Here is a 20,132-nt window from a genome sequence, read left to right on the forward strand (position 1 = left end):
AATTCCCTTTGAAACTGTTAAATACGTAGACTTTCATTTAAAATCAGGGCACTACTAATGGATTTTAACTTCATGTGTACTTTAGGTCACTTAGCTGCCACTATCTTAACTGTAGAGTTTCCTCCTTGGACATCTCCAAGACCATTCTCCCTTGAGTCTCTCCATGAAAAACTACTCTTCCAATATTTTTGCTATTTACCTGTGTTAAACTCGATGTGAAGATGCTCCTCAGAAATTAAATGAAGATCGACTAAAATGCCACTTTTCTTTCTTTACACTAACTGCAAATGATTCTTTCTTTATCTATCCTTTCACATTTATTATCTCTTTTTCTGTCTTGGAATATTGTGGGAATTTAATTCATGGTGTATCTCACACACCTATTTAGCTGCAGCAAGTAAGAATTTCTGTGCATCTGCATATTTTACTTGTGTACAGGACGATGCTCTCTCATCATTGCATATGGACCCAGTGCAGCTCAAGACAACAGATCAGTAACTTGGGATCTTAAAATGCTTAAAGTAGATTAATGATACTGATGTTCTGGTTTTGCTTTTTCTCCTTATTCAAATGTAACCTTGTCATAGTGAATTGTGAACATGACCCCAGATCATTAGATCAGGCCTGTTAGATGCTGCTCCCATTAGTTAACCAATGTTTCTGAAAATACTCTGTGGTTTAATCTCGGTTAAATTTTGATTGATAATGATAATTTGAGTTTATTGTCATATACGTAAGTTCAATGTACATATGCCAAGCAGGTATATTTTGTAAAGAAAAAATAGTACACTGGTACTTTAAATTTCCCCAATACAGTTGTAAAGAATGGTGAACTATAATGAAATACATTAAAAAAAAATTCAAATCTACATTATGTGAACTTTGTTGTTTAATAGCTCCAAGTGTTCCACCACCTCCACCCCCACCATCTGCTGTCCTTGGTTCTCCTGCTGGAACAGCAGCTTTTATCTCAGAAAGTCCATCATCTAAGAAACGACCACCCTTACCTCCACTAATAATGAAACATAAGCGAACCCTCTCCGAACCATCGCCGGCAGTGCCTTCTAGCCCATTGAATCGCAAGCAGTCCTCGTTTGGTATGTGTTATAAACAGTTTATTTTGGTAAATGGAAGAATAAATTGAAAAGGAATTCTGTTTTTTTTTTGCATAAATTTAAAATGATCTGCGGCAGCAAGTCAGCTATAAAATTTAGAGTGCCACATTTTTTGCATCTGGGCCAGTGCTAAAACTTAAATCACAACCTTTCCTCCACTTTAAAGCAATTGAAAGTGGTATTTTTGATGGACAATTTGTACTCGCGTGAACTACTGCTGAGGGATTTTTGCTGTCCAACAGTAAAAGTGAAAATGAAACACTTTCTTTTCATTTTAAATCAAGGGCTAAGTGTTTCATGAAGCTTGTATCTTTATGCATTTTAAAATGGAATCTAACTTTGAGGTGTATTGGTGCACCAGAGGCTCTCTCAGTTTTAGTCTCTGTGCTTCTGATTTGAAAATTGGAACCAAATCTTCTCTATCCAATGGATGGACAGGAGAAAATATCACTCCACCACATCCTTCAGTAAATTGAACAGCTTAGAATGAGATCATTTTCAAAAACGTGCCATATTCCAAGATTATCTTGATAATTGCCAGAGATCAGTGTCTTCGTTGGGTCAGCCATAGCTGCAATAACAAAAACATATTTGGTGTTCAATTATTATTTCAATGGACTTCACTGTCATTGTTGTTTAACAGAGCACGGTCATTATAATTCTTTTCTCCATTGGTATATTCATGTGTTGTTTTTAATGCTTAGATTCTACTCCACCGTCCAGTCCATCTACTGCTATGGTGGATAGATGTTCAACAAAATCAAGGTTAGATGTTGTTTTACTCAGGCTGAACTTTGTTATTTCACAAAATCTGTGTATTTGAGCAATATTTTTTTTCAAAATGGCAGCTTTGATATATTTGCAATCAACAGTAATCTGTCACTTGAAGGATTACACAATTTTCCCCAGGTTTCTTGAACAGACTTTATTTTCAAATGTCCTCATGTAAATAATGAAAGATTTCTATTTTCCAGAAAAAAATTTAAAAAATTAAAACAGTAGTACAAAACAAATAATACTTGTCTCAGGCTATATCATGTTCCTTTTTATTCCATTTGAATTTCAGTATTGGCTCTCCAAAGACTTCACCTGGTCTTCATTCTCTTCCAGAATTACCAGAGACAGGTAAGGACCTGTCATTGTAAACTTGAAGCTTTGCTGCATTATCTTTGCCCATTATACCACTATTTGGACATTTTTAAGTACTTGCATTTTAGATTTTCTTTAAAAAAATTGTATTTAATAATAGGTAACTAAAGACCCAACAAAATGTTTACAGAGTTTGTTAGTTTTTATTCCTGCCTTTCTCTTTAAAAAGTGGAATAGTATAAGTGTTTTTCCACCCCCTTTCAAGTAGCACATATGCAGAATGTTTCCACGTTCCCCAGCAAAAGGCATCAGCAGTCTTCTGGTAACTTAGCTAATTGATCTCCTTTAATGTATGAGCTGGGACAATGAATATTGCAAGTTGTTTTGCATCCAAGCTTAGCGTTGTTCTTATTCTTAGCTGGTGTCCTATAAAAATCCTTTTCAGCAAGGGTTTTCCAGATAATTGACAGAACTTGCACTTGAATAGCTCATGAATGGAGGTCCATTCTGGCAAAGATCATCTAACGCAGCACAGATGAGGGATTGGGCCAAGTGTGCAAACCAAAATGGGTGGAACATGCAGCTGAGTTTGTGAATGCGGGTAAATTAGAATACTCTGGATTCGATGGCTTTTCTTACATATTCCAAGTTATTTCTATTAAAATGTTGAAAGTATTGTACAAATAAATAATTAATGACCTCACTAAATCCTTCATTTTCCAGTGGTTCAGAAGAAATCAGAACAAATCTACTCCATACCCAAAAAGTCCCAAAATTTTTCAGAAGTTGTTCAGAGGTCACCATGGCCTGCTAGTTCATCTTTAAGACCTCCATTTGCTGAAGCAATCAATGATGCTTATGCTGTGCCGGGAAACCCAATACCACTTCCCCGTAAAACAAATGTGGTAAGAAATTAAACATGTCTTTGTGAAATATAATAGAATTTTTTGAATGAACATTGTGGCCTACTGCTATTTGGTTCTGCCTTGAAGTGGCACAGCTGGAAAACTGCTGCCTCACAGCTTCAGTGGCCTAGTTTCAATCCTGACCTTCGGTGCTACCCGTATGAAGTTTGTGCATGCTCTCTGTAACAAGGTGGATTTCCTGCCACATCCCTGGAGAAGGTGCATGGGAGATTCCCCAGGAGACAGTCATAGAGAGATATAACACAGAAGTGGGCCTCTCAACTTATTTCTTTTAGATTTAATGTGTATATGTAATTACAACCATTAAACTTTTGTTTTGTGGGCCTGAAAATAACTTGAACTCTTCAAACTCACACCCCTATTGGCAAATGGGTTATTTTGATAAATGGGTTAAAGCTGTCATCAAATTAAAGGTTTCCAGGATTCAGAGTGCTCACTAAACTTAATCTCAGTGATTGGGAGATCCGAGACATTGATTATCCTCCTCCAGTTTTTGCCCATAATGCAGATTGAATAAACCTTCCTTTTTTGAACAACCTCCAGCATCTTGGCGCGCCGCGCACGTCACGAATAAACCTTCCTAATAAACTTTGAGGTTTCCCATGGCACAACCACTAACCAGCGAACAGGGATGATAATTGAACCATGCTGGATCTCTGCAGGGCTCGGACGAGGGGGAGGAAAGATGGCATTAGAAGAGATAAGCTTGGTCACAGAAAGACCAAGCAAGTGGCTATACTTTAGAAATGTAATTTTCTTCATGTTCACTTCAAATGAATGAAGATCAGGAACATTTTGGCAGTGTGTCTGCTGCACACAGATAGAAATGCCAAAATTCATCCTGATGTTTTCAGCTTGGTGTGTGGAATATGGAATAAAATGTGGAATATGCAGTTTGAATATTTTTTGCTTTCATTTCCCAAAGTACATTTATATTCTGGAGACATCTACACAGTTCTCCAGGAATTCCAGCAACTACTGCTCAAAGTTTTTAAACAAATTGAAAGAAACTAGAATACAATCTTCACTTTTTAATCAATTATTTTTTTTGTAATTTTGAGTAGAAATGTGCTTGAATTTGTTTAAATAAGAAATACTTTTTACATACCTGCAAAAGGTATAGAAATAGATTGGTGCCTCGTATCTGCACCTCCAGAAGTTGGAGGCTAAAAGCGCCTCAGCAAGCATTCTAGCAATCTGCTGGAGGAACTTGATAGGCACTTTTAAACTGCTGCACCTGGGTAGCCTGCCTGGGACCCAGGTACATTTAATGGGTCAAAGGTGCTCCCAGCACCTTTAAACCTGCAGGGGGATCTCTCCATTAAATCGCCAACCTGGCGATTTTTGGGGGATCCTGCCCCTGCAATGATGTGGTGAGTGACACATCACACACTCACCGGATGAAATGAAGTAAAAGATTTTAACCTTGCTCTTCCTGAGAAGCTCATTTAAATCACTTTATAAATCCCCTTTCCTGACCTGCACTGCTGAGTTCCTCCTCTACATTTGAATTTGGCACAACATGCTGCCTGGTGACGCACGCGCTAACGTCACCGGAATAATTGGGTCGGCCATTTTCATTTTCAAGATGCTGGTGGATGGACCTAGGTAAGTTTAACTGGATTCCCTGACTACCTCCGAGGTAGGGCAGGAAGGGACCCGGTTGATTTCGGAGCACGCCGGCTGGGTCAAATCCTTTCAAGTTGCCTTGTGAATGGGGCACTAACACCATATTACAAGGCAGCTTGAAAGCACCTAGTGGTTCAAGCAGCATCAGTGGCAAAAAAATTCCCCAACAGCTCCCATTGTATCACTATCATTCCTTCTCTTCTTATTAGATCAGCCTTTGTCTCCATATCACCTCTTGCCCCACCCCTTCTCCACCTGGTACGACTGGTCTTCCACTTAAGCCCTATTTTTCCTCTTGCCTTTCTCTTTTCCTTTGCCTGACATCCTTCAACCCCCCCCCCCAACAAACCCCTCCCACATTACACTGGCCATCTGCCCCTCTGCACTTTCAGTATCACTGAAAGGTTCTGGCTCAAAACATCGACAACTTTTCTCCCAGTGACGATCCTCGACCCACTGAGCTCCTCCAGCAGATGGTCTTGTTTCTGCAGATTTCAGCCAGCTGCTACTTCCTGTGTGTCTGGCATGAAAATCGTTTGGGTTTAATAGCAAAACAAATCTCAAACTGTTCACTTTTTCAAAGGCAGTTGCTTGTGACATATCTCACCTTGACAGCTGATCGCAGAGATAAAGGCCTTAATAAGAGGCATGCAAAGAGAGGCCATAAAGCCCCGGCAATAAAAGTGATAGAAGACTCGATTCTTGGAGCCTGTGTGAATCCCAAGTTCCAAATATTACACTCATGTCCAGAAAATGGGTCAATGATAAAGCCATAAAAAGACAGGGCTGCCCGTTTAACCTTGATGTGGAGAAACTGCTTGAAAATATAAACAAGAAAAAAAATGCCTTGAAGGCATTTGGAAAAGTTTAGATTAACAAAGGAATTTATTAACTAACTTGATTTGATTATTTTTGCTGATTGTGTAGGAGAAAAATTTAGTGAAGTACACAAGAGGAAAAGCTGTTACTTGCACTGAGCAGTTAAACTGCCGGTGCTGGAATCAAGTAAAAAAAACACAAATGTGCTGGAGAAACTTTGGATGCTGTATGACCTGCTGAGGTTCTCCAGCACATTTGTGTATTGTGGTGAGCAGCTGTGATTTGGAACGCACTCCCTAGTAGGCAGTGACAACTTCAAAAGGGAATTGGTTAAATATTGAAGGAAAATAAATCACCACTATAAGGGAAAAGCAGAGAATAATCTAATTAGCTTGCTCTTAAAATCTGGAACAAATTGCCTTCTATCCCTAGTGATTTTATAAATGTTCAAAAATAGACACCAGGATGGAACATAAATAGAAATAAATATATTTAAATAATTATCAATGATTCTATTGCAATTTGTTATGACATCAGCGTCTGCATTTTCTTCTTTATTAACAGGTGTTCATAGGGCTGGAATGGAATTCCCATTCTCTACCACACTACCCTCCTAAAGTCCAGGCCTGTCCAGTGATGCAGGCACAAAGAAAAGTGGTTTTGCTGGGTGTTCAGAGGAGCCAGTTAATTTGAGTCAAGCTATGTATAATTATTTGTTTCACAGATAAAACCCAGAATTCGTAAAGGAAAGGCCATTTACAACTGCATAGCAGATCACGCTGACGAACTTACATTTGAAGAGGGAGAGGTGATTGTAGTTATTGGAGAGGAAGATAAGGAGTGGTGGGTATGTATCCATGTAGTGGTGTATAATTATGCTGCCAGAGAAAGGTCAGCCTGTTTGATGTCTATACTTTATTTCTTCTGCATTTGTCTCTGTGTAGAAATGAATAATTACTCCTTCATCCTCTGCAATGTCAGAAGGTGGCCACTCGGCTAAGTTCAAAATAAATAATTCCTGAGAATAGCCAACCTTTTAAAACATTTGCACTTAGTGTCTTATTTCACAGATTAATATTATATAACTCTTGGTACAGTGTACATGATCTCTGAAATGGCAAGGTGATTTCCAACAGGGCAAAAGTTGTAACCTGTGAATGCACAGAAACCAACCCTTTGGTCAATGTATCCATGCCATTTTTTCTCCCTTGCCCCATCAACCTGAACCCAAACCATCACCCTTCATACCCCTCCCATCCCTATGCCATAGGGATTACTTCAGGTGGTATGTGAGTGGGGAAAAAGGTTGAGAATTACTGCTCTAGACACAATTGTTACTGAAATACTTTGCTTGAGAAAAATTGTCATTGGCCCATTTCCTTTGGAGATATGAAAATGTGCACATAACAAGTCAATTGGGTACGATTAACACAGTGGTTTTCTTTCCACTCTCGTCATGCTTGGCTTCGCAAATGAAGGTTTAGGAAAGGGGCCATCCAGATCTACTGCACGCTCGATGGTGGTTGACTCATCTACCACTTTAAGTAATCCTTTACTAATCACAGAGCACTTGTGACATAGGCATTACTGAAGGTGGTATGCAAGTGGAGAGGAAAAGTTTGAAAACCACTGATCTAGACAGATAAAGGACAGTACTGAGAGAATCTTACATTGTCATAAACTTTTGTCTCCTTATTCCTAATTTAAATAATAGGGAATTCCCTTTGTATCTTCTCCAACATTCCTTCCAACCATTTTGATTAAAGAATGAAAAGGTCATGAAAGCAAAGGAATTGTGACAGATACTTCGGGATATCTTTGACCACATCCAAATTATTAAAGAGGAGGTGCTTAAAGCATAGTAAGATTGGATAAATCAGTAGACTTGACTAAGTGTATTCTTGGTGAGTATGGGAAGCCAAGGGAGAAATTACTGAGGCCGTAGCAGATATTTGCAACATTGCTAGCCATGGGTGAGGAACTAGAGGTATGGAAAGTGACTAATGTTGCATCTTCATTTAAGAAGGACTGAAAAGACAAGCCAAAGAATTATAGGCTTTATAACTTGATTTGAGGGGATTCTGATGGACAGGATTTGCCTGTAGAGCGTGTCGAAAGAATCAAAGGCTTGTTGATCCAAACCAAGGCTTTTATTAACTAGAAGACTGGAGCGTATCACATGTAGGTCGACCAGTCCAGAATGACCTGGTGTGGCTCGGAGCAACCCTTTAAGACCTGCCAGTAGGCGTGGCTATGCTCTCAGCCAATCACGGTCATCCTACACTACAATCTGTACATATACACATTGGTGATAGAATCTGTACTATCCATAGGATAGGCAATATCAATTGAGGAAAGTCAGCTTTGCTTTGTAATCTCAGGATTGCTGCCTGTGCCACACGCTGGAGAGGGTAGAGATTTTAAATATATATTCAAAGTATATTGTGGCAAATGAATGCATGGCTGAAGAGTTGGGAGAGAGGTTCATATTTCTGGATCACTGGGATCTGTTCTGGGGAAGGTCTGACCTGTACAAAAAAGGGCGAACTGCATTTGAACTGGAGGGGTTCCTATCTTGGCAGGTAGGTTTGCTAGAGCTGCTGGGAATGGTTTAAACTTGTTTGGCAGGGGGGTGGGAATCAGAATGTGAGTGCAAAGATTAGGGTAGAAGGACAAAACCATGAAGCTGTGTGTTCTGAGTTGGTGATGAAGGACAAGCAAGGGACAAAACATGAATGTAACCAGTGAGGGGGGTTAAAATGTGGCTATTTCAACGCTAGGAGTATTAGGAATAAAGGGGATGAACTTGAGCATGGATCAGTACATGGAGTTACAATGTTGTGGCCATTGCAGAAACTTGGCTGGAGGATGGGCAGGATTGGCTTGTGGCGGCACTATAATTCCCAGGAGGCATCAAACCGGCCATGTGACGTAAGTGTGTGATGACGTCAGCATATGACGAGCACGTGATTCTGGCTTTTAAAAGTTTGCAAGGGTGATGAGTAAATCCATTTGATTCACTCTAGAAACACCTTTTGTGGTTATTTTCTCAACTCCACTGCGATTTTCAATGGCCACAGACTGATGCAGATACTGGGGTTTAGATGTTTTTAAAGGAATAGGATGGGAGGTAGGAAAGGGGGAGGAATAGCATATCTGGTCAGGGATAGCATTACAGCTATAGAAAGGGAGGATGTTGCAGATAGAGTCTCCACTGAGTCAGTGTGGGTAGAAGTCAGAAATAGGAAGGGAGCTATTACAGTGCTGGGAGTAGTCTATAAACCCCCAAATAGTCCTGAGGACACTAAGCAGCAGATAAGCTGTCAGATCTTGGAATAGTCCAGGGTTGTAGTTACGGTGACTTCAACTTCCCTAATGTTGACTGCCACCTCCTGTCTGCAAGAGGGAAGGATGGATGGGGCTGAGTTTGTTAGGTATGTTCAAGAAAGATTCCTGGCACAGTCTGTGGACCGGCCGATGAGAGGCCATACTAGATCTAGTTCTGAGTAATGAACCTGGTCAGGTGTGGACCTCTAGGTAGGGGAGCATTTTGGTGACAGTGATCACAACTCCCTTTGTTTCAGCATAGGTATGCAAAGGATAAAAATAGGAAAGTGCTTAACTGGGGAAGGGCTAATTACGAAGGGATGAGGCAGGATCTAGCGAGAGCAAATTGGAAGTGGGTGTTCAAGGGTGAAAGCACAGAATTAATGTGGAGGAAGTTTAGGAACCACTTGTGCTGAGTTCAGGATAGGTTTGTCCCACTGGGGCAAGGAAAAGATGGTAGGAAAAGGGAACCGTGGCTGACGAAACAGGTGAGGCAACTAGTCAAGAGGAAGAAGGAAGCAGACGTTAGATGCAGGAAACAGGAAAAGCTCATGAGAGCTCATGGTTGCCGGGGAGGAGCTTAAGAAAGGACTTAGGAGAGTTCAAAGGGTCAGGAGAAGGCCTTGTCATGTGGGATTAAGGAGAACCCCCAAGGTGTTCTGTGTGTATGTGAAGAACAGAAGGATGACAAGAATGAGGGTGGGCCCGCTATCGGATAAAGGAGTCAACATGTGCTGGAGGCAGAGGAGGTTGAGGAGGTCCTAAAAAAATACTTTGCTTCAGTATTCACAAGAGAAAAGGGCCTTGATCAGGGTGAGGTCAGAATAGAACAGGCCTGTGTGCTGGACATTGTGGCGATTAAGGAAGAGGAAGTGTTGGATCTTCTTAGAAACATCAATATAGATAAGTCCTCAGGGCCAGATGTGGCGTACCCCAAGTTGCTGTGAAAAGTGAGAGAAGAGATAGCTGGGGTAGTGGCTAAGATCTTTGAATGCTCTTTGGCCACAAGGGAAGAGCCGGAGGATTGGAGAATGGCAAATGTTGTCCCTTTGCTTAAAAAGGTAATAGGGAGAATCCTGGGAATTGTAGGCTAGCGAGTCTAACATCTGTGATGTGCCCACTATTGGCTCCAATTACCCACCCACTCCCCATAACCCTTCATTCTCATGTTATTCAAATATCTATCTATCTGTATTATAAGTGCATGTAATGAGGCAATCTCTACTGTTCTCTTGGGCATAGAATTCCACAAGCATCAAACTATATGATCTGGTCATGTCCAGGAATGGGACATTAAAACACAATAATCTGGTTTAGAGGCAAAATTGCTGCAGCAAGGTGATACAATTAAGTGAACATTTAATTAGCCAAGTATTTCAGGATAATAGGATCATTTGGATATTGCACAACAAAAGTGACGACTGTCTGCTTTACAGTGAACAAAAGTTAAAGAATTGAATGTTTGTTACATTCTAAATGTAATATTACATAAATGAGGTCAGCAGAGAACTGACAGTCTAGGGCCAGATGGATATTTCCAGGATCCAATGTTTAATCATGTTCACTGCAAAGGAAATGAATGACTCCGTAACAAGATGAATGCATTGGGATGAGTGATCTGATATTAATCACTTGTGCTGCTGCCCCAAGTCAAATTACTTCAAGTGAGTCTGAGTCTTCTCGATGCTGTTGGAGTGTTGAATTGGTTTAAATTGCGTAACCGTTTTTTTTCCCCCTTGCATTAGAATGGCTACATAGATGGACAGCCTCACAGGAAAGGACTATTTCCAGCATCTTTTATCCATTTGCAAACAAGCTAACAGCGACCATCCTTCAGACAGGGGTGTTGCAGATGTGTGTATGACCAACATTAATCACTTCTGGATCATTTTCTCCGAGAAAGCTTGAAGCATGTATCGATTGTACTGAAGAGCATTCGTCGTCTGGAAGCTATTCTTGGTGACCATGAAAACTGAGTCAACAGCCCTTCTGAGGGGATGGAGTTACAATGGTTCATTAGGAGGCTGTTTGGGGAAACCCAAATTTGTGGGTACCCTCCAGCAAAGATCTAAATTCAAGCAGGTGGTTGTTTACTTAGTTTGATAATAAATGTGCGACTTACTGTACCTGCTTATACTTGTTGGTATCTAAAAATCTTTGTTTCCAACCAGTAAAACAATTCAGTAATGTGTTTGAGGATTTAAAACTATCATCAAACAGTATTGTTGTAAATTAGCCAAATACGTATATATGAAGAAAGCCTGTTATTGTTAAAAGAGATTGTGTGGTAAAATGGTCAAAGACTGACAGGTGTCAAGTATTAAACAAGAATTCAGGAGAAACCCTCTCCTGCCATGAATTCCACTTGAGAATGTAAGCAAACGGCAATCGTGACAATCGAGGCTGGCAAACAGTCGCTCATGCCAGAGGTGCCAGATGGTGAGAAAAAAATAAGGACGAACGTGGGCTTCGAGTTCAAAAAGTGGAAAATAATCTTCAATTGTTAAGTGTTAAATATTTTAACAAGAAAAGCAATTCTGAAACCATACGTTAAAATGTGGTCAACTTTAAATAATGAAAATCAGATGAGGCTTGTGTTATTGTGCAATGGGTGTGCATTTACAGATGACTGAAATCCATACTACAGATCAGTATTGATGTAAAAATATATTTTGTTGTATCCCTGCAAATAAATGGTAGAGGAAAGAAGGATGGGTGAGAGTGGATGTCTGTGGGAATGCTGCCCAGAGTTTTATTGGCTGGATTTGAGAAAGTAAAGCAACCTCTCTGGAGCATGAAATGCTTTTCCTTTTGAAATTGGTATTTGAGTACCAGAAGTGCAGCAACATTCATCTACCCCAGCCATTCTCAAAGGGGTCCATGCACCACCCCCCCACCCCCACCCCCACCCCTGGGGCCCCAGCACGTTTAAGAGGACCCATGAACTGAAATCATAAAATGTTTTTTATATAGTTGATAAAAGTACGGAAGAAACGAACTAAACTTGACTGCTTCACAGGATGGATCCCATAAACTTTGAGCAGAGACCTAATGGGCCCATAGGCGAAAAAAAAAGGTCGAGAATGGCTGATCTAGAGCTTGAACAAAGCAGTTATGGAAGTGGTTTGTGCATTTCATTGGGCTCCTGTGTGTGCAGTACCTGGTTGATCAGACAGTAAATGCATTTTATAAGTGCAGATCCCAAAGCCATAGACAAAAATTATCTTGGCATCATAAAGTTTTAATTATTCATTGATTAAAGTGTGCTAATAGAACAACAGTATTAAATTGAGATTTGCCTCTAATTCTCTTTCTCTCAACAGTGGATTTGTTCCATTTGAAATTGCTGTTAATCTGGAGTGAAACAGAATAATGAACAAATACTGATTATACATGATTGATATGAAACTTGAAATCACATTGTCATATCATTGCACAGAAAGCTGGAAATTAAATTTGTATTCAGTCAAAATGTGACCCACATTAAGTATTGAAATGTGAGACTTGTACATATTCAACCACAGTGCTGATGTGGTGAGGTTCTCAAATATGACTGTTTCTAAATCAAAAAAAGGAACCAAAGTTTGGATCACTATGAAGTGGATCAGTGCAATCAAGAGTTACGAAACTTGTTTTTTCAATATTTTTATTAAGTTTTGATTATTCCAGATCATTCCAGAATTCCAATTGTTACCTCTGGAAAGAGTACTGAATATTTTCTTATGTGTATTTTGAGAGAGTATCCCACCTTATTGTGAATAAATTGAAAGTACAGTTAATGACTTAATCATTGTGTCCATTTTCCAGTTCAGATATTTGACAGCTGTTTTCTTGGAGCAAATTAAAGTGTCCACATTCAGCATCCTGAGTTTAAATCTACTTTTAAATTTTAATAAATTAAATGTTATTTACAGCATGGTAGAAGCCGATTCTGGCCACTTAAACCTGTGCCGCCCAATTACACTCCAGTTAACCTAACACCCTTGTACGTTTCAAAGGGTGGAAGGAAACCGGACCATCCGGAGGAAACCCATACAGATATTGGGAGAACATACAAACTCCTTACAGACAGCGTGGGATTCAAACCCGGGTCGCTGCTTCTGTGGTAGTATTGTGCTAAATGTGCCGTCCATTGATCTGTGATGTCAAATGTCCGACAAAATCAGGAATAAAGATTTATTTACAAGTTGTATAACCATTCAGAAGCTAACACAGACCAGATAATTGATGAAATGATGATTGATTTCCAGAACACTTTCTTTTTTTTTCCAAAAAGTTTTTAAAAATTTAGACATACAGCATTGTAACAGGCCCTTTCAGCTCACAAGCCCATGCTGCCAAATTACACCCAATTGATCTACAACCCCTGTATGTTTTGAAGTAATAATATTCAAAATCTAAATTTTGTTCAGAATATCTTAGCTTGTGTCTTCGTTTCTTTCTGGGATCCCATTTGAAGCCAAATGATTGAAACAAGGGAACAGGAGAATGTTTATGGGTAAAAAGTAAAAAATAAAGCACAAAAATCTGCAGATACCTTGGGTGAAGTAAAAACACGACGCTGGAGAAACTCAGCAGGTCAAGCAGTGTCCTTTATAGAGCAAAGGTAAAAATACAGAACCGATGTTTCGGGCCCTTCCTCAATATATGGAAAAATGACGGCAGGAGTCCAGATGTTTTTGGTTATTTTCAATAAGACCCTGCTTTGCGCTTTCCCTGTCATGAGATAGCAGAATCCACAGAAGCCGCCTGCTCAATAGGAACAGAGCATTGGTATAATCTGAGTTCAGACCATCATCTGCATATCACTTTTTGTGTCACATTCTGGAGATGTGGTGAGGGAAACAGTTGAGCACATTTTGGTGCTTTCCCTCACCTCACTCAAACTCTTAGATCTCTTTATGTGGGAGTCAACTCTGATAGATTGTTGAAATTGGACTAATGACAATTCTCCAAAGTTAGATCATCCTTAGATGTCCAAAACTTTTCTTCCTGCACCTAATGCAACATTCTCTGTCTCCAGCACTGAACCATCCCATTTCCCTGTTACCTTTCATTGAGCTATCATAGAATTCCTACCAGAACCGACACCTCAAATTTAAATATCGACCCATCCAATATTAAACTGGATGGTTTCTCCTTCCTTCCTTCACCACTAGAAGGATCCAGAACCTGCTAGTTGATTTTAAGTAGATTCCATGAACAGTATTTGTGTACATTCACTGAGCAAATGGAAGCATTTCATTGTGATTTTTTTTTTTGTAATCTCTTCAAAGTTTCAGCAAGTTCTTTTGAATAAATATTCTGACCGTGACTGCATATTGGAATAAAAATGTTTATTCCACAAATATATCCTGAGCAAAAGAAAATAGTTTTTTTTTATTTGTAAGACCACAGACATCATTACAAGAATGGATTTTTAATATTGCATACGTTATTACAACTGGTTCCTAATTTTAATACTGGTGATTTTGTGTTTGAAGAAAGGAAAAGCTTGCAACAATATAGTGCCTTCCCACCTCTCAATGCATGACATTAGGTTTTAGTTAAACAAGACTATTGCATTTGGAGTTGCTCAATATTAAAGACAGTATTATGCCTTGTTTATTTTGCAAACATTAAACCTTGTTTTACTTTCACTGCATAGGTTGATATTTCAAGCATCTGTGGCATACTTCCCATTTTTATTTTTACTACTGTATCAAGGAAGAGTTATGTTATTTTTGGAAAAAGTGTATGATGTTACTTAAAACTGTGAATCAGCTGTGGTATTTGTAAAAATTAAAAATAATTCTAAGACCTTAGTCATTTCTCTTATTTTATAACCATGAAAATTAATGGTAATGCATATACTTCATGTGGTTACATATTCACATGGCTTCTTAGAATGTGAGATTCTGCCCCCCCCCCCCCGACCCATAGTGTGTTTGAGGAGAATCAATTCATAGTCTCTGCTGTGTGAACTTTGTTCATGGTTGTCTGCAGGTGACCTTGTTGAGATACACTGCACGAAGTACTACTTTGCAAAATCAAGTCAACAGTTCAGTCATTGTGTGTGATCATAATACAGTACAGAGAATGTTCTGCATTAGTCTCGGGAAACCCCCTGCACTAGTTCATGGAAATATTAGGTTATTACAAGCATGAGAGGTCTGGTATTTTTTCATAACCTAAAAGGGCCATCATCTTATTAAATCTTGGAAATGAACCATTGTGTTTTATACCTTTGAACCAGGATCTTTGTCCATAAGTCAAGTTCATGTTTACTATTAGATGTGCCAAGGGCCAAGAAGAAAATTTTGTTCAGCAAGCAGTCCAGTTATAATTCTATTGGTCATACTTTGGTTCAAAGAAGACACATTGTGCAGTTTATCTGTGGGCATGAAGGTGACTCTGCAGTCCCTGTCTGGAAATGCAAAGGCTGGCACATTTGTGGCACTGGAAGTGCATTGTTGTAATAACGGTGGCTGCTGCATTGTGATGCTGTTCATGACCTTCCACCAGCAATTGGCAGCGCCTGGTGTAGGCTTCATCACACAGGGCTCACCAATGTGACCTGTCAGCGGGCACATCTTCTAGTTCTCTTGGCTGGATGCCGCAGTAACAGAGGGTTTCCTTCAGAGCGTCTTTATAGCACTTGCGTGGCTGACCTCGATGTCTCCTTCCAGTCTTCACTATAGAGCAGCTGGCGAGGCATACGGTGGTCATCCATTCTGATAACTTGTCCCATCCACTGGATCTGGGCTCTGAAGATCAGGGTCCCAACGCTGGTGGACTTTGCATGACCCAAGACCTCCAGATTGGAGACATGGTCTTGCCAATGGATGCCAAAGGTGGAACGGATGGCGCGCATGTAGAATTTCTCAGTTTGATGGGATGTCAGTACAGAGTCCAGGTCTCCTCCATATAGGAGGAAAGGGAATGACCACGGCTCTATAGACTTTCAGCTTTGTGGAGGTCTGGACATTGCGTCAGAGTGTCATTCAACATCAGCAGATTTCAAGATCCAGGTCAAGCCTGATGTTTTCAAGATGCACTTTAATGAAAAACTCTCCAGCAATTCACTGCTTGTGGGAACCTGTTCTGAAAAGTGGAAGCAGTTCAAAGATGTTGTCACGCAGACGGCATCAACTATAATCAAAATGAAAACTTAAGTGCATCAAGATTGGTTTGGTGAAAACCACAAGACCATTTCGGCAGCTCTTAGAGCTTAGAAAAATAGGCCGTCCACAGTTAATCCTGATGTCTTACAGTCCTGGATGACCTCGACCTATCGCCCTCTACCGATGAGATCAATAAAGAGATCTCACAGATTAATTCAAATAAAGCAACAAGGCAGGATGGTATTCCTGCTGAGATCTACAAAGCTCTAAGCCCAAATTCTTTACAGGTGTTCCAAGACACATGGAAGACATCTGGATCACAGAGGAGATGCTTGATGACTTCTGCGATGCCCTCATTGTGGCTCTCTACAAAAATAAGGAAAGCAAATCAAACTCTGAAACTACAGGGGTATCTCACTGCTGTCCATTGCAGTCAAGATTTTCGCCCAAATCCTCCTGAACAGACTCGTCACCGTCTCGGAAAGGAATCTCCCGAAGGCGCAGTTTTTGGCCAGAAAGGAGTGCAGTGAATGTGGTATTTGCTGTGAGACAGGTTCAGAAGTACATCAAGCAGAACAAGCCTCTTTACTTTGTCTTCATTACTTTGTCTTCATTGAGTCCAGTTAGACAGCCCATACACAATATAGCAAGTAAAAAACTGCAGAGTTAGACTATTTAGTACAAAACAAAGACAACGTGAGGTTCATTCAGAAGTGTGATAAATAGGGAAGGAGATTGTCCTTGAATCTGGTGGTGCATGATCTTGAATCTTCTTCCTGACAGGAAGGGATGAAAAGAGTGTTGCTGAAGAGGGATGGGTCTTTTGAAAGGCTGGCTACTTTTCCAAGACAGTGGTAAGTGTAGGTGGAAAGGGTGGGTGGGGGGGGGGGGGAGGGGTTGCGATGGTCTGAGCTACGTTCACAATGCCGCATCTTGAGCAGGGGACGTAGCCAGATTCTAAAGTTAGGGGGAGCGAGCACATAAAAAAGGCGCCATGACGCTTACTGGATGGTGAGTCAGTGGTTGAATGGCAGCCCACACTGATTTTTCGGCAGAGGTAAACGGGGGGGGGGGGTTCACTACTTTTGAAATATGTGCTCGGGAGCGGTCGCTCCCCCTCCACCCCCGCCCCCCCAGCTTTGCTACTGGTTGAGCAGAGCAGAGCAGTTCCTGACAGGATGCTTTCAATGTTGCACTTGTAGAAGTTTTTAGGGGATGCTGGTGACAAATCTCAAATTCCTTGGCCATCGCATCAATGTGGGTTGACCAGGACAGGTCAGTGGCAATGTTTCCCCCTTGGAACAAAGCTGTCCAATATCTCCACCTCAGTGTGCTGTTATGGACTGGAGAGTGAGCTCCACTCCTCCTCGAGAAATCTATGACCAGCTCCTTCGTCTTGCTGACATTGAGGGAGAGATTGTTGTCCTGACAACATCTCTCGTCCCTTTATCTCCATTCTGCATTCCGACTCCACACTTCGAGACAGTGGTATCAGATAGTGTTAGAGCAGTGTCTTGCCACGATCATGGGTGTCGAGGAGTTTAGGTTTGAGAACACAGCCTTGCAGTGTCCAGATGAATGTGGAAGAGGTGCTGTCGCCAATCCTTCCTGATTGTGGGTCAGGAAGTCCTGGATTCAATTGCACAGAAGGGACTGAAGCCAAGGTCATAAGGTTTGAGGATGGGCTTATTTGGCCCTGTTGTGTTGAAGGCAGACCTATAGACAATGATGTAAAGGTCTGCTGAAAATGTCCTTATTGCCCAGGTGTTCCAGGCTGAGATTTGCCATTAGTGTGGATCTGATATAGGGGTACGATGAACCAAAGTGGTTCAAGGGTGGCTGTGGGGCTGGAGTCAATGTGAGCACTTCATGATGGTGGATTCAGAGCCTCGGCCAACATTCACTTAGACCCGCCTCTATGATCTTACTCAGTACCAAGATATTAGCAGGCTTCATGAAACTTTGAAATGAAATCCTCACTTTCCATAGAAATGAGGTCTCGTTCACACCAATCATAAAAAAAAATCAATGAGAGCACTTACAAAAATAGAAGAATTCTTGTGAAATGAGAGCTTAAATTAGAGTCTTGTTATGTTGAATGAATATTATAGCAAAATAGATCTTTCTATGAAAAGGAAATTGCATTGACCTGAAGTGTGGAAACTGGGCAGCAAAAGGCTGAAGTTGTTCAGTTTGTTCAAATCTCAGTCACTGTTGATACTTCAGCAATGACAGACAATGCCTGACCTATTGAGTTCCTCCAGTAATGTGCCTCTACTCTCTGTCAACTGTGCTCTTCCACGTGGCTGTGGGAATACAACACAGGCCAATAGAGCACAGGAACAGGCCCCCTTGGCCCTCAATGTCAGTGCCGAATATGATGGCCAAATTAAACTAAATCTCTTCTGCCTTCATGTGATCCCTATCCCTCCACCCCCTTCATATTCAAGTCTGTCTAAATACCTCTTAAATGCTACAGTTTAACGATACAGCAGGTTAGAAAGCCTGTCCAACGTGGGAAACTTGTGCTGTCTATTACACCCAATTAATTACCAATTCTGTTTTGAGGGGTAGGGAGAACTGGAGCACTCAGAGAAAATCTGCACAATTCACGGGAAGAACATGCAAACTTACAGATAGCGCTGGATTCAAACCCGGGTCATCCACCACTACTCCAGGCAGCCCGTCGCACCCATATTTTCTGTGTAAAATAAGTACTTAACCACAAATCTTTCAACAACCCCTCCCCTTCCCTCTTTACTGTTCACACATACTAATTCTGGCAAGAAATGTTAGCAGTAACCTATTAAACTGCTTGCAGAAGACAGAAGAACCCTTCTCACTATACTAGATATAATGTGATAAAGAAAAATTGGCAGAAATAATCTAAAAGCAGTCGTGGATTTTCCATAGACAGGGTGTGTTACCATTAGATTCTTGTAATTGGGGGAGAGTACATTTTGAATTTGAAAGTTCTGGTGCAGGGACTTCCATCTGAAACATGAACAATTAGTTTCTCCCCTGATGCTGCCTCACCTGTTGAGTGTTTCCAGCACTTTCTGATTTTAATTCAACTTTGCAACACCTAGGGTATTTTTAGAGCATAGTACAGACCCTTCAATGTTGTGCCAACCGTATATTCCTAAAAAAAAATTAAACCCTACCTATCCCGTAACCCTCCACTTTTCCTCCATCCATGTGCCTGTCTTAAATACCCCTAATGTCTCAGCCTCCACCACCATCTCTGGTAAGCCATTCCAGGCACACACAACCCTGCGTTTAAAAAAAAGCACCCCAGATGTCTCCCCTAAACATCTCTCCCTTCACTTTACACCTGTCCTCTGTTGTTTGCTATTCCTGCCTGAGGAAACAGGTGCTGGCTGTCCACCCTAATCTTGTAAGTCTCCTCTCATCCTTCTATGCTCCAGAGAGAAAAGTCCCAGCTCTGCTAAACTTGCCTCCTAAGACTTGTTCTCCAATCCAGGTGACATCCTGGTAAATCTCCTCTGCACCTTCTCCATAGCTTCCACATCCTTCTTGCAATGAGATGACCAGGGCTGAACACAATACTGAATACAAGTTTAGTGTTGGTTCGGTCTTTGGGCCAAAGTGGGAATGAAGTGTGTTCAACACTCGAAGGTGCTGCAGAAAGTCTGCAAAGTTCGTGGGAACTTTTACTCTGGCTGGTCGGGGTTTGGGGGAATAGCTTCCCCTGCCGACCGTCGCCAGGATCGCGCCGCCCAATTTGCGGCCGACACCTCCCTCTGGTGGCGATGAGCCGCCGCTGCTGTTGCCGCCGCTGTTCGGGCTTTCGCCGACTCTCCATTTCCCATCGTCCCAGCCTCAAATACAGCAAAGAAGCTCCAAGATGGCGCAAGCAATTTTCGAGGCGTTGGCAGGTAGTAAAATGCAACATTTCACCCACTTTCCCTACAATTTAATCTTCGCCCCAACCCCCCCCCATCGTTGCATTTGTACCATTTATTCTGCATGCAGGGGGGTTTACATTTAATTATTGCAAAGTCTTGCAAAGAGCAATCGCCAGGAAACTATTGTTTTGCAACCTTCCCTTCTCGCCCAATGCAGATTTAAGGTCTTTTTTTCGGTTAATTAATGACGGTGCC

General features: G+C 41.1%; 2 protein-coding genes across 5 annotated transcripts in view; both read left to right on the forward strand.

The window, feature by feature from the left end:
* Nucleotides 1-14,704, forward strand: part of unm_sa1614 (un-named sa1614) — a 115,738-nt gene extending 101,034 nt beyond the window's left edge. For all 4 annotated transcript variants that reach the window (XM_069884401.1, XM_069884403.1, XM_069884404.1 and 1 more), the window contains 6 exons: nucleotides 897-1,097; nucleotides 1,820-1,880; nucleotides 2,182-2,240; nucleotides 2,928-3,109; nucleotides 6,303-6,425; nucleotides 10,651-14,704. In XM_069884401.1, the coding sequence (XP_069740502.1) occupies nucleotides 897-1,097; nucleotides 1,820-1,880; nucleotides 2,182-2,240; nucleotides 2,928-3,109; nucleotides 6,303-6,425; nucleotides 10,651-10,725 (701 nt within the window). In that variant the 3' untranslated portion in view covers nucleotides 10,726-14,704. The remainder of the gene's footprint in view (nucleotides 1-896; nucleotides 1,098-1,819; nucleotides 1,881-2,181; nucleotides 2,241-2,927; nucleotides 3,110-6,302; nucleotides 6,426-10,650) is intronic.
* A 5,116-nt stretch (nucleotides 14,705-19,820) lies between these two features.
* Nucleotides 19,821-20,132, forward strand: part of znf341 (zinc finger protein 341) — a 30,273-nt gene continuing 29,961 nt past the window's right edge. The window contains exon 1 of the mRNA XM_069884406.1: nucleotides 19,821-19,907. Within this exon, the coding sequence (XP_069740507.1) occupies nucleotides 19,877-19,907 (31 nt within the window). The 5' untranslated portion in view covers nucleotides 19,821-19,876. The remainder of the gene's footprint in view (nucleotides 19,908-20,132) is intronic.

The sequence above is a fragment of the Narcine bancroftii genome, chromosome 6 (genome assembly GCF_036971445.1).
Source record: "Narcine bancroftii isolate sNarBan1 chromosome 6, sNarBan1.hap1, whole genome shotgun sequence".
Lineage (NCBI taxonomy): Eukaryota > Metazoa > Chordata > Chondrichthyes > Torpediniformes > Narcinidae > Narcine > Narcine bancroftii.